The 15,934-nt window shown below is 36.1% G+C and overlaps 1 protein-coding gene across 2 annotated transcripts in view; it reads left to right on the plus strand.

Moving 5' to 3' along the window:
• The window catches only part of ascc3 (activating signal cointegrator 1 complex subunit 3), a 266,202-nt gene that overhangs the window by 241,561 nt on the left and 8,707 nt on the right, over positions 1-15,934 (plus strand). For both annotated transcript variants that reach the window (XM_055209422.2, XM_055209423.2), the window contains exons 31-36: positions 78-215; positions 293-413; positions 494-626; positions 704-829; positions 10,752-10,863; positions 10,987-11,121. In XM_055209422.2, the coding sequence (XP_055065397.2) occupies positions 78-215; positions 293-413; positions 494-626; positions 704-829; positions 10,752-10,863; positions 10,987-11,121 (765 nt within the window). The remainder of the gene's footprint in view (positions 1-77; positions 216-292; positions 414-493; positions 627-703; positions 830-10,751; positions 10,864-10,986; positions 11,122-15,934) is intronic.

Below are 15,934 nucleotides of genomic sequence, written 5' to 3' on the forward strand. Positions count from 1 at the left end.
TTTCCTCTTCTTTCCTATTTGGTATAAAATGCAGAATGCCCATCTGTGTGTTAATGTACTTGCGTGTGTTGCGTTAGATGACAGATATCATCGGCACTGTTAGAGAGTCAAACCTAAAGCTCACTCTGGCATTCGGGATCGGGATGCATCATGCGGGACTTCACGAAAGAGACCGAAAGACGGTGGAAGAGCTGTTTGTCAACTGTAAGATTCAGGTAAAGTCATTTCAGGTATTAAGTTTAATGAGATGAAGTAATTCCTAAATGAAAATGATTTTATGGTGTTTCCTTAGGTGTTAATAGCCACGAGCACGCTAGCATGGGGCGTCAACTTCCCTGCTCACTTGGTGATAGTGAAGGGCACAGAATATTATGATGGAAAGACGCGACGCTACGTGGATTACCCCATCACAGGTACAGTAACATCTGTTTTTCCCTACGCATGTGTGTGTGTGTGTCTCCAGTGTCACTCATCTCCATCACATCTTCTCCAGATGTTCTTCAGATGATGGGTCGAGCGGGACGGCCACAGTTCGATGACCAGGGAAAAGCTGTTATCCTCGTGCACGACATCAAGAAGGATTTCTATAAGAAGTTTCTGTACGAGCCCTTCCCTGTGGAGTCGAGGTGCGTGTGAAACATGTCAACAGAGAGCCGACGTTGATTGACACGGGTCTGATCATGAGCTTGTTTTCTGTCCTCAGTCTTCTGAACGTGCTCTCTGATCACCTGAACGCTGAAACGGCAGCGGGTACCATCAACTCAAAGCAGGACGCCATGGACTACATCACCTGGACGTACTTTTTTCGCAGGCTGGTCATGAACCCCAGGTACTGCAGTCACTGTCTTTCACATGGCGATGTCACATTGCTGATGCTCCTTCCAGTCTGGCTAATAAACAAAAATATTACTGTAGTGAATTTAGAAGAACAACGGTTTAAATTCCAATGTTTTTCAGCAGGAAATGTTTAAATTGGTCTGGCCAGTAGAAAATTTATAAGGGCTGCACAGTTATTTACATTTAAATCAATAAGTGCCATTACTACATGGATTTATTTTTGTATATTTCATAGAAGAGGCTCGGCTTTGAAATACAAACACAAATGAGTGATAGAAATGAAACAAGAGAGACACTTTACTTTACTTTGTGTTGCAACATTTAAAATATTCAGAACGTGCACACTGGGCGAGAAGTGCCGCACCGCGTCGTGTGTATGACAAATCGAAGGTATCGCACACCGGACGTGCACAATAAATAGTGCAAGCTTAGTCCGAGTCTGCTTTAAGATGGAAAATATTCATTTGCAGCCGATGTTAATTATTAAAGTGTACCTATTTCATTGCTAAAAACAACGTTATTTTGTGTATTTGATATAATACAATGTGTTTGTGTGGTTTATGGTTTAAAAATACATTATTTTCCATATACCGCACATTTTTGTAGCTCCAGATATACTGTCTTTCTGAAAGGCACGGATTTTGTACAAAACTCATCGATTTGAAAAGCTCTGTGTCCCTGATTGGCCAGCTAATCTGTACAATGTGATTGGCCTGAATACTTCTGACGTCATACACACTTACACACCAAAGGAAATTTAAAAACGTGAATCAGACCATGGGAGCTCTTTTACGATTTGGGACAAATATGATGTTATTTAATGTTAAACTATGTAAGTGTGTGCGGCAGGGATTTGAGCCGGTGTAGCTTGGACAACGCCATCGACGACGCAGACGCAAAAAGTACGTAGACGCAAAATATGCACGTCGGTTCGTCAAACCCAAAATGGCGGTGTCGTAGAGTAGTAGCAACACGAGTGGCTCCAGTCCACACCGGTTTCACATCACAAGTGTGAGCAGTACGTAAGTGGCGCATGTTTTTTCAGCGCCCATGTTAACAAGCATGCACAACGCACGCATGAGCAGCGCGAGCGATTGTTTCTGCGTCGGTTCAGCTTTTGCTGCGCTGCTCACGCTCAATTAAAGTGACAGTGCTTTGTTTATGGTTTAAATGCTCTTGTATTGACGCGAAAAAGTGTAATTTTACCATAAAATCATGAATGTGATGCCAAGTGTGTTTTAAACAGTCATGACTTTGAGCAATTTAAAGGAATAGTCTACTCATTTTCAATATTAAAATATGTTATTACCTTAACTAAGAATTGTTGATACATCTCTATCATCTGTGTGCGTGCACGTAAGCGCTGGAGCGCGCTGCGACGCTTCGATAGCATTTAGCTTAGCCCCATTCATTCAATGGTACCAATCAGAGATAAAGTTAGAAGTGACCAAACACATCAACGTTTTTCCTATTTAAGACGAGTAGTTATACGAGCAAGTTTGGTGGTACAAAATAAAACGTAGCGCTTTTCTTAGCGGATTTAAAAGAGGAACTATATTTTATGGCGTAATAGCACTTTTGGGAGTACTTCGACTCGCCTGAAAAGTCCGCACCCCTTCTCACTCTCATAATGGGAGAGGGAGGGTGTTACTGCGCCGAGTCGAAGTACTCCCATAAGTGATATTACGCCATAAAATATAGTTCCTCTTCTAAATCCGCTTAGAAAAGCGCTACGTTTTATTTTGTACCACCAAACTTGCTCGTATAACTACTCGTCTTAAATAGGAAAAACTTTGATGTGTTTGGTCACTTCTAACTTTATCTCTTCATTTTCATTTCAAATACTTATATCACTGACAACAGTGGTCCGGACAGGATATTGTCATTTAAAAAGTGGAGTTGCAGCCCTCAACTGATGTTTATGTTGTCATTTTGTGTATTGGCCACCAGTTGTGTGATTGCAGTACCAGTTTTAGCCACAAGTTTTGTGTTTGAAATATCAGTTTTGGCCACAATCCTACATACTGTTCCTTTAATTAATGGGGAGATAATCGAGAGTCGAATCGGACTGATAAAATTAATCGTTAGATTAATCGAGTCATCAAAAAAAAAAAATAATCGCTAGATTAATCGTTTTAAAAAAAAACTTTTATCCCAGGCCTAGTGTACATTCAAAGAAAATATTGTGTTTAATTTTTAGATATATGGCGCGACATTTCTCGCTCGGTGTGCGACCCCCTTTACGAATGTTTCACAGCTCAATCACCGCTTGTCTACAACAAATACAGTTTAAATGACTTAATTTTGATTTGAAATATATTCAGGAGCTAAACCTTTAAGTACCAATCGGATTAAAGTTCGCTGTAGTTTATATAATATTGACTTGTTTTATTCAGTTCGCTCTCTTTATTTCCCATGTAGGGTGAATTACAGACAGAAGAAAAGCCATTGCACTTTTTCTGTTTATCTGAAAGTTATAAAGAAAGTTGAAAGAGAGATTGACAGCAATGTTTTCCTCTTAACACATGTCATGATGTGTATTTATAATTTATGGTTCATCTTCAGTTTAAGCTTGACTCTAAGGTTTTATCTCCGTGATTAATGATTGTTTTCACGCTTGACTTAAGAAAGGCTTCTAGTACGTGTTAATTTTCCATATGATGTGGTACCATCACATCGCACACACACACACACACACACATACTGTGCATTTCACTTTCTACAGGTTATTTTTTATTGTTTCGCCGCAGGTCATTTTGTGGCTCTAAAGATAAACAAATGGAAAACAGCGCGTGCTTCGGTAACTCAAATAAACAAACACGACGCAAATTCAATGAAACTTATGACTATTACTTGTTTACTTTAATTGGCCAATAGGGAAATTCAAGCTGTTCGGATAAACTGCAGATATCAGACCGCGGCGAAAGACAGAAAAACATCTTCACGTAGGGCTCATTACTCACGGCGTTTCCATGACAACGTCATCACCGGACACAGTGGCCGCGGTCCAGGCCGACAGTTTACACCTCCATCGCAAAACAAGGTCTGAGAGATCACACACACAGCGGCGTCGCGGGGTCGTACGGGGCAGCGCAGACATCTGCCATGAATAGAAGGAGATGATTCCAGAACATTCCACTGACATTTGCACGCTTGTCAGGCCACATTAAACATACAGACCTGTACGTGCCCTCCGCTTTACTGCCAACAGACCCTTATAGCACACACACACACACACTAATTCCTCAAGTGCTTCACTTCACTTTTAAGCTCTGTGGTAATAAAAGCTTTTATAGGAGTCATAATCTGCGCTTTTGTTACATTTTATTCTTTTTCCCTGAAGTCCACTTGTTAAACAAATACATTTTAGTGAGTTTTTCTTCAACTGACACGTCCTGCTTTAGTTTTGTACTACTTTGAACACTTTTATATGTTGATTATCTCATTCGTGAGGAGTTACTCAAGCGTATAAAGATATGTATCTAGTATAGAGGTATACAGCATTTATTAAATGTCATGACTTTGTTTCAATTATAATAATTCCTTTTTATTTTGACAGTACACTTTGGACATTCAACTAACAATAAATAACTTTGCAACAAAATGTCAACTAACTCTTATTCATTTGCAACTACACATTAACTACCTGTCATTAAAGTATAAGTAGAGTGTTAGGGTAAGTGTAATAAGTTGAGATGTAATGGCAAAGATACTTATAGTCAGTTGAATGTCTGATGGGGAGCATTAACAATAAAGTCTTAGTAGAAAGTAAGCAGACAGCATCCTAACTGTGGGTTCACAACAGACGCGAGTTCAACGATTTGCGCGTGAGTAGATTATATACAAAGTCAATGCAAAGACGCAATCAGACACGTCCTCACGTGGGCGATGTGAATGACGCGGTATGGGCGGCACGTTTGCCATGAAAACACGCGCTATTCGCCTCAAACGCATCTTTGCGAAAAATTCGCATGACACGAAGTTAAATCCCGCAAGTAATCTAGAGCGAGTAACACGATGCCCTGCGTTTGGTGTGTACGTAGCATAATACTCGCGAGTGATTTCAATGTAAAGACACGTTTACACGCATCTGGAGGTCTTGCGGCGCGAATGAGGTGTTTAGCGCAGCACGGTAGACGCGAATCTGCCTCATTCGCGCGCCTAGTTTGCACGAATGACACGAATTGACGCACGAATGATGTGAATTGAGTGTTGCCATGGGAAATGTGCAAGTTGAAAAATCTAAACTTTGGCAAAAATCGCGCTGCGTTAACCAATCAGGAGCTTGCTCCAGTAGTGATGTGATTACATGAAGCGAGCGGAGTCGCAGAATCCCCTCCCAGCACGCGAATTTCCACGTGAATGTCTTGAATGCCACCATACATACTCGTGTAACTACTCGTGTAACAGTCTTTAAATAGGGAAAACATTGAAGTGTTTGGTGGCTTCTAAATTCATCCCTGTTTGGATCCTAAGGAATGAATGGGGCTATGCTAAATGCTAATACATTCGCGACGCACTGCACAAAGATTAAGTGCATGCATTGAATAAATATAAGTATGTATTAATTCGTCTAAGTTGAGTGAAGAACTTAAAATATATATAGAGTAAAATATTGAAAAACGGTGGTGTTTTCCTTTAATGATGCGCTCAAATTAATAGCATCAGTTTTAAGAAGGTTGCGCTCATGACAGTGTTGCCCTTGCTTCTTTTTTGTCCACCAATCAAGTGACTTGTCATAAATAAGTAAAAATGTACAAATAAATGATTGAAAAGCTATTGCCCCGCCCCCTGATACAATCATGTATCTGCGATCTCACAGTCTGATGATAGGATGATCTCACAATGGGGTTTACAAACACCTTACTTGGAAATGGTTTCAGCTGCTGTGTATGCACACAGGTTGTTGAGCTCCTAGCAGGACCTCTGTCGCCAAAGTGGACGTATTTTTGGGACATTCGTGGCCTAATTGTTAGAGAGTCAGGCTTGTAACCCAAAAGTTGCCGGTTTATGCACGGCCAGCAGGTTGTGACTGAGATGTGCCCTTGAGCAAGGCACCTATCCCCTATTGCTCCCCGGGCTGCAGTGACAGCTGCCCACTGCTCCGTGTGTGTTTTTATCACTCACCGGATGGGTTAAATGCAGAGGTCACATTCCAACTATGGATTACCTTACCATACATTGGTCATTACGTCACTTTCACTTTTTTTCTTTCACATATTACCCATGCATTGAACCCCAATCAGTGCTCAATCTTCTTGACTATAGTCACATAAACATTATAAGATTCTCATGAAGATATTAAACACGACGACTTGTTTACATTGTGCTTTTAGGGTAATGTGACTGCTTGGCTGTGATTGGTCAGTTTCCCTGATGATTTGCATGTTATTTGTCCTGTTGAAAACAGAAAGCTGTTTGTCCATCTCATCATCTGTCTCTGTCCGGTGTTCTTTTAAACCTTTGCTGTGCGTCACAGTCAGTTTGTCACCAGGCGTCGAGCACAGACTGAAACCCCAGAGGTCTCATGATGGGATCGAGCCCGCAGGAGATAAATAATGCTAATGGTGATGGCTGTGATTTTATCCACCGTAGAGGTGTTTACAACATTCAGACACACAACAGTCATGACTGCAGGACTGACAGATAACAACCATGGAAATGATGTAGGGCTCATATCAGCTCTATAGCTGCCTGCATAGTTTAAGACAACAAAATATAGCATAATTGAAACACACACAGGAGAAGAACTGATGCGAAGAGTCTAATGATCTTTATATCCTTATAAAGATTTTCAACATTATACAGCAGCTGCTGAAACTGATTCAGTCTGATGTCACAGCACAAGTTTATTCAAGATTTTGTCACAATGTAACGCGGTTATTATAAGACCTTTTACATAAGAGGACAGTTACATATAAACGTACAAAAACAACAAAGAGAAGGGAAAAAATAAAGAAAAAAGTCAATGCTCATGGAACTGTCATTTTGTTATCTTGGACCTGCTTTAAAGTCTGCAGTATTGTGATAGTATAAAAAAAATTAACAAAACTCTATGTCCATGTTGGCATAAACCAGATCTGTTCTTACATACATACCAGTTATCTTCATGACATCCAACTGTTAACTGTGTGTACCAGCTAAAACTAACCCGGACACAACATGTGTGTGTTGTTGTAAATTATTAACCCACATAGAGACCCACATAAAGCTCTCAACGCTTTAGATGTGTAGTGTTTTTAAAGGAGCAGAATTATGTTGGGTATTTTTTTTCAAATTACTTAAATAACCTCTATTTCTCCCTTAAACACACAGAGAGAGAGAGAGAGAGAGAGAGAGATGAAGTGAATGTTGTGTATTGATCTCATGTGGTTGCTCTTAAAGCTCTGCTGAACATGGAAGTGATTTCTGCTCTCCTAAAAATCTCACTAAACCTGGAAATGATTTTTCAGGACAGCGGTGGGTTTCCTGAAAAAGGTGTGCGGGGCAAACTTATCAAACTTCAGCTTTAAAACATTAGACTGAATAATTAAAGCCTTGGACATTACAAGTGAATTTTTATATTTGGATAAACTATTTTTTTAAAGCACATAAATATAGTTTAGCTTCTACACCTTGCAGAATTTGCCAAATGACAATAATTGAAAGCTTAATAAATAAGAAAAACATACTTTCTTCTACTGAACACAAAAGATTTTAGATCAAAATATTTTGGCTTTTGCGAGACACAATATGTTTAATATATTTTGGGTTTTATGAATTTGCATATTAAAGGGATAATTCATCCAAAAATGTGATTTCTGTCATAATTGACTCACTGTCAAGTTTTTACAGACCTGAATAAATAATTTATTTGTTCTGCTTAACACAAAAGAAGATATTTGTAATCAAGGCAGAAGCACCACTGACTTCCATAGTAGGAAAAAGAATACTATGAAAGTCAATAGTGCTCAAAAACTTCTATTACAAAAAAGAGTTTGAGTTTCTGTCTTGAGTTCATATTTTAATGCATCTTTGTTTATTAATTATAAATAGTGTTCATCAAAGTCAAGAACAAAAAACTATTATTAATAACTGAAGTAAGAGTAAACCTCTATTATTTTTGCATTTTTAACCAAGTATGAGCCCTTTAATAAAGGTTCTTGTTAATTATATTGTTTATTTATGTTCAATGTTTGCTAATTAGCGCATTTTAATACTTCATTATGAAACAAATGTTAATATACTTTATTTAACTTGAAATGTCAAAAATTATACATAGATAAAAGATGAATAATTGATTTAAACATTTATTTGTATTTCATCTAATGTGATTATATTTTATTACACGGCTCTTTAAAATACTTGATTCTGATTGGCCACTCGTGACATTCCAAGGTTTGTTATTCCCAAATAACTAATAACACATGGCTTCAAATAATTTTGACAGGTATAGTTTAATATTACACAAACATTAAATATAAATATGTATTTTAATAACATATATGACATTTGAATGTCTTATCTTAAAACTGAAAGTAAATGGGTTTTCCGCGCGGAAGGTCTGCATTCATTAAAAATGAGCAAATAAAATATTTCAAATCAATATTTAATGTTCCTTACTTTGAGGTAAATAGTTGTGCAAGCGGGATGATGTACAGGAGCAGGTTGTTATCGCAAAATAAACCACTTCAGTGTAATTCAAGACTGATCACACTGTCGGGGCTTATTTCTGCCATAACAACATGCAGTTATTAAAGTACATTATCCCTTACTTATTAATTAAAGAGTATTATTATCAATTCTTAGTATCGTATTAAAGGGATAGTTCATGCGAATCACATCATTTACTCACTCCTTGTATCACTCTCATTTAATGTATAAAGGAAGATATAAAGAAAGATTAATGTATAAACATGTATAAAGATATTTTGCAGAAAGTTTGTAACTAGGGATGACTTCTTATGGTCGAGGATTCGACGATTCGATTCGGAAAGGTCTGATTCGACCATGAACCTCATAGTCGAATAGTAGAAAAGTGTTATGTAACCAATGAGCAGCATCACTGAGAAGCTTAACCGCATGGATGACTGCAACAACCGCGCTTTTCACGTTAAATTCATATATAGCTATGCCCTTCTTGTTTTTCACATCATATGAATAATAAAGGTAAAATAGATAGTCAAGAGTTAAGAGAGTAACTTGTTTTTCGTACATTTCTATTCAAAATGTAATACTATGCAAAAGTGAAACTAAGATGACAGAATAACTGTAGCGTAAATTAAATTACATTAATTTAACTGATCAACACAAATACAAAGCGCCATAATATAACCGATTGCTTACCAGCATTAAAACCACTTAAAATAAAAACCTTTATAGTTTTTTTTTTGTATGCAGCGTCCGACGTGAATAAGGGAGCTGCAGCCCAAAACACCGGTGGCTTTATTATTAACTGACTGAACACTTGACTCTTACCTGGATATTTAAATATGAAAGTTTTTCATCAACAGTATCTGCGTGAAACATTATAAACATTGAAAATCACCTGCGACTCGACTATTTCAGCACGTCCTCTATGTTACAGAGAGTCCGCTTAATTAACGTCTTTTCGTTCAGTCCGCGTGAGCTAAACATTTTTGTTACTCGCATAGGCTATATTTCTACATATTTATGACCAAGTAACACTCGGATATAATGTAAGTTGTTTTGCAATCTAAGTTCATTTTAACTTCTTCTGAAATAATGACAAATCTTTCTGACTAAAAATGATCTATCCAGCATAATTTAGCCAAAATAATGATTTATTCGTTTTCAAACTTTATATATACACATTAATTTATCTACTAATATACTATTGAAAATGCCATAAATAAATGCTATTGCCTTCTGTACAGGTGCATAAATACTGTCTTAATTTTAATTTCTTTACAACACTGCTTTGTTCTGTATTCAAATTCCTTCACCAGGACAGCCCTAGCTGCTATCTAAAAAAAAAAGGTTCGACTATCAGTCGACTATGACAAAATCTATGAAAATCGAAAACAGCCCTATTTGTAACCAAAGCGTTTATGAGCCCTCTCTCTAAAAAATATTGGGTTGTTTTTAACCCAGGGCTGGGTAACTATTGGACAGAACACATTTCTGGGTTAAAATGACCCAAATAATGTTTTTTTTTACTCAACTGCTGGGTTATCGTTAATCAACCATGTTGAAACAACCCAGCAATTGGGTTAAAACAACCCATTATTTGGGTCATTTTAACCCAGAAATATGTTCTGTCCAATAGTTACCCAGCCCTGGGTTAAAAACAACCCAATATTTTTAGAAGCTGAACAGATTGGTCACAAAATATATTCCTCCATGTTCATTAAAACAAATAAATGTATACAGGTTTGTAACAACATGAGAGCGAGTAAATGATGACAGAATTTTCATTTTTTGGTGAACTATCCCTTTAAGTAAATATGTAAGTATGTATGTATGTACAGTATAGTCCTGTGTTTGTTGTCTTTGCATGTGTGGTAAGAACTGTTGTCTTGTGTTGTTTTCTTCAGGTTGTTTTTAATAGATTAATATAAAGAGCTATTAAGGAGCCACATCTCATCTTTTTCATCCAGACTGACAGAACTTACATGACCAACACTTCTTCAGCATTTATTAATCTTAGTTAATGTTAATCTCAACATATTTTGATAGTTAATACATTAGTTAAACACATTGAGTCAACAAACAATGAACAATTAATAAAAATTAATATATGCTATTAAAACACTGTTCATTGTTAGTTAATAGCTGCATAAACTCGTGCTAACAGTACACCACCAGATTTGATGGTGTTTATTGTCAAAATGCTGATAGTGGATCTTGTTGATTTAATTATTTAGTGTGATTGTTTTCTCACTTGTATCCCACATTTCTCTGCTTGTTTTTAGCTACTATAATTTGGATGATGTCAGTCATGAAACTATCAACAAATATCTTTCAAACCTTGTGGAAAGAAGTCTGAGAGACTTGGAGTGTTCTTACTGCATACAAATACACGAGGTACAATGATTTTTGCAGTTTATTCATGCTTATTTAGTGTCGTTCAAATGCCAGAATGTGGTTGATATCTCATATACAGTATGTGTGTTGACCTCTGAGAGATGATCGTCTTGTTTCGTTTAGGACGAACGCACCATCGAGCCTCTGACATATGGTCGCATCGCATCTTACTATTACCTGAAACATCAGACCATTGGCCTGTTTAAAGAGAGACTGAAGTCAGATCTGCCTATCCACGAGCTGCTGAGCATCCTGTCGGTGAGCAAACATTCACAGTTTCCTCACATCTTCTGCTGTCGGCTTTACACATCAATGCATCACCGCCTGACATCCTGATACAGTTAATGATTATTCCCTGTGTCCCGTACACACGCTCACACGCACACACAAATGTATAATTGAACCCCTAAGGGCCGGTGTGAAAATTATCAGCTCTTTATTTTCGGCTCATTAGAGGGCCGCCCCGCTCTCACTGATCGCGGCCATAATTGAGACATAAAGGCTTTTCACACTTCACTGATATCCCCTCCGCATGACATCTGTCTCACACTACAGGACCTGCTACACACATGGAAACCCATAACAGGATTTTGTTCAAACATCTTCTTAAGTGGGTTTTTATAAATGCAGTCCTGATGGATCAACTGAGATTCAAATACTGGATATTGGGTTTGCACAATAACAAAAATGATGTCCTATTACTGTAATGTACACATTTATAGAAAGAGATTATATGATACCATTAGATATGTTAGCTAAACTATTATGCATAAAGTTAGAATGATATATGCTAATATTTAATATATGAAAAAATACATTTATTTTTTATTTTTATATCAAGTCCATCTACATCATGACATCATTTGTAAATATATGGGTGATTCTCACGAAACCATTGAAACACCACGGCACAAATGATTTTAGCTTTAAAATGTGTAATATAGTAACATTAAAAAGCATCAGAATTAACACAATACTGTGTTCTACCTTGCACAATGTGTGATTTCAACATAAGAATTTATAATTGGAAATTTTATCTCATTTTCTGCTGAAATTCTCATTACCGCAATGTGTCCGGCTGTGTTTGAACATGCGTTATGTTGTAATTTAATCAAATTAACACAAAAATATTAAGAAAAAAAATAAATGGATGTTTTGCTAGACTACTTTAGATGACAGAAAAAATATTTACTGAATATTCATGTATAATAATAATGAAGAAAAATTAGGAAAATGATGTGTCCATGCCTGATGTTCTCATCCTCCGCAACACTTTACAGTTTTTGAGAACAGTTTAAGCACACATACAGAATTTTAATAAAGTTTGATTTTGAGTGACCAAGCACATGGACCAGTTACTTCAAGATGGCTACCAGCTAAGATCATTTTTTTTACAGTTAATTTGAAATATTTTCTTGTCAGAATGCTTACACGACATTTTGATTATCATTACCGCAACAGATGCTTATTAAATGTTAATTTAATTAATAGAAGCATAATACTTTGATTTTAAATGCATGTGCAGAATCTCCAAATGATGTTCTTTCAGGTTTGTCATGTCATTTTGAAAATATGTCAGTGTTGATGTTTTCTGACTGTTGCGGTAATGAGATTTTTTTGGACTAATTTTTTAAATTATGTTACAAAAAGTATTAAATGATAAGTAAAAGTTTTTAAATTAATGTTCCCATTTACTCCAGACTTTGTTTTTCAATGTCTGGTGGGAAAAAAAGTAAATTTAAGCAATTTTTACATTTTCATTCTTGACATTTTTAAAACCAAGTTTTCGTGAGAATCACCCAACCGCTCTGACAGAATGATGAGAAAGATCCAGAGCCATTCAGATTTGCAGTACTTATCTTAAAGATAACACAAAAAATTATTCACCTGCTAAATAAGTCAAACTATGGATGGTTTTAGATATTACATTTCATTTCATATGTGTTTAGATGTCTGTGTGCATGTATAATGTGATAATGATGTCCAGAGCAGTAGGGATATATGACTGATCCTCTCTTGATTTACACTCTTCACGTGCACACGCACACACACACACACACACACACATCTCATGTCTAACTCAAACACTGATTGCTTAACAAAAGCACGATATGAGATGGGCAGGACCTCCCAGTGTTAACCTAACTAGTCTTTCAATAGTAACAAATGACCCGTCCCCATGCCTCCCCCCTCTTCAGCAGTCCCCTTATTCCCCCTTATTGTCCTCTAATTAACATAGTGTGGTTCATAAAGAGACATCAAGTCAAGTCTGCTCCTCACAGCTTTATTAGCACGGCTAGTGATTAAAAGGCATAAATCCCCTTGTTTTTGACAGTGAGAGATTTTTATTTCACAGAAATGTAACAGATTCATGAGAAGCAGATAAATGCATCCAATATCTGTATTCAGCAGGATTAATGAGAGGATGATCAGTAAATAATCAGTAAAGATTCATACTCATCTCTGTAACTAAGAAAATTATCCAACTAAAGTTTGACTTTATTTTATACTTTAGTCAGAATTTGATTCAGATGTATTTTTTCAGTTTTATTTACAAATTGAACTTAATGTTGATTGTTAGAAAATAAGATCACACAAATCATAAAACAATTGTATTCAGATACAAGCATGTCTCATTTTATTAACTGGAATGCAGAATTTTTTTTAAATAAAGTACTACTACTAATAATAATAATAAGGAAAATGATTCAGAGATACAATCAGTTCTGGTACAGATGGCAAGTAAAAACAACTACGCTGTAAAAGAAATCTTTTTGCACATACATTTGTAAGTTTTTAACTTTTTTATAAGTTACAGCGACTCCTCACTAGTCAGTAAATTTAGAATGACTTGTATATCAAAGTTGATTAAACTAAAACATTTGTGTGCAAAAAGATTTTTTTTTACAGTGTACTAGTTAGCTTAGTCTTATTAAAAGCATTTTATTTGTTAGTTAACTATTCATTCTGTAGTTGTCATTATATGTGTTTTTAATATTACATTCAGACCTCTCTTATGAACATCTTTTCCACACAAGTGCCCACATTTGCATCCTTATTGGGTCTTCTGGATCATTGCATACCCTTTCCTGTTTCGTCAAGTCCTTATGATGTAAACATTATGCTACACTGTCAAAAATAAAGGTATACAAAAGCTGTCACTGGAGCAGCACCCTTCAAAAAAGGTCCCAATATGTACCATTTAGGTACAAATATCTATCTTTAAAGGACTAATATGCACTTTTTGTACCTTTTTGAAAGGGTACTGTCCCAGTGACAATTTACCTACTTTTATTTCTGAGAGTGTACTGAAAGACGACAATGACCAGCCACAATGACCTTGTAAACTATAACATGCAGGTTTTGCAGAGAGTTTTAGCTGACGCTGTTTTTAAGGACATTATGTGTTTATTCAAGACACAAACACCCAAACCGAGTGCATAAGTACTAAACATTTTTGCCACTAATTAGAAAATATAACGACCGTGACAGCTGGCTTTAATGAGGCAGCGCATCTTATTCAAAGTGAATGGGATTTTATTCAGCTAATGGAGTTTTGTAACTGAGGTTTTGCCCAAAATAGTAAACATATTGCAACCAACTATTGTCACAGATTATAAACACTTGTTTTTAATACATTTTCCTCCTGTTGAGATATATCAGTGCTTATCAGTGTTATCAATGCTCAGTTTTGAGATGTTGTCGCCATTTGAGATAATATCGGTTTTATATTAATGTTTGAGTATTGTTGTGTTTAAATATCGCTGTAATGTTGTTCGTGTTTTGTTTCAATTGAACTTGCTTATTACTAAAGACAGACAGTAATTTTAAACGTCGTATATAGGGCTTATATGATGGGAGAAATGGATTGGTTCAGACATGAGCCACTTTAAAAGCTTTGTTAGCTTCTTTAAAACATATTTTGTTACATATCATTTGTTTCTTCATTTTAATCCATGTTTTGTTGATAAGTTTTGTAAATATAAATAAATAAGATCATTAAAAGGAAAACGTGTGGAATAAGATGCGTAACAAATACAAACCACTGCAATGCTTCCCGGCCTTGAGAAAATTGCAAAACATGCAGTATGAACTTACGTCAGGGGCTCAGTTATCAATTAACAGCTGCAAAAATTAAAACAGTTATAATAACACAGTTTTTTCCCATTTGTATGTGCATGCCCAGTGTCAAATTTAAGTGAATTTGTGCTATATGCTAATGGGTTAAAATATTTTTTCTTGAATTAAGTGTTTAAGAAAATAACTTCTTACCCCATTTTTAGATATTTGTACTGAAAAGACAAAAAAACTAAGTAAGAAAGACATTGTTTGCAGTGTGAATGGTCATGTTTCATGTGTTTTTGGTGGTGTATAGTATGGACAGAGATTGTTTCTGAAATACCAGTATAGATGAGGATCATTTTTATTTTAAAATGACAAAAATGCTCTAATGTAAACAACTAAATGTAAAATGGCCTAATAAAACATCTCATTTTATCTTTTAATATGCATATTCAATTGATGCCAGAGTTATAGAAGGTAATGAGGTTACAGTGATGAGTGATACATGTTTCATGAACCCCATTCACACAGCACATTGATTTCAGAAAAGTCCCATAAAATTGCCAGCGTGCCTTCTGTGTGAACACAAAAATGTTACATTACTGTTTCTGGGATCACTTTCATGAAGGGGATCGACCTAATAACATCACCGTAACATTTACGTAATGCGTCCTGTCTGAACAAAAGTCAAAAACCAATGCTGTTGTGAAACTGGAATGAAGCAAAGATCAGGGACCTCCTCACTATCCACACTGAAGCTGAGATCATTTAGCAGCATAATATAAAAACAAGTTGTGATGCTTGATTTCTCGAGATAATCGCGGAAAATGAGCAAACTTAAAGGGACACTCTTCTTTTTTAAGTAGGCTCATCTTCCAGTGAAACATTTTACCGTTTTGGTAAACGTCTGGGTCTGGCGGTACCACTTTTAGCTTAGCTTAGCATAATCCATTGAATCTGATTAGACCATAAGCATCTTGCTCAAAAATGCCCAAAGAGTTTCTATATT

The sequence above is a fragment of the Misgurnus anguillicaudatus genome, chromosome 10 (assembly GCF_027580225.2).
Source record: "Misgurnus anguillicaudatus chromosome 10, ASM2758022v2, whole genome shotgun sequence".
Classification (NCBI taxonomy): Eukaryota; Metazoa; Chordata; class Actinopteri; order Cypriniformes; family Cobitidae; genus Misgurnus; species Misgurnus anguillicaudatus.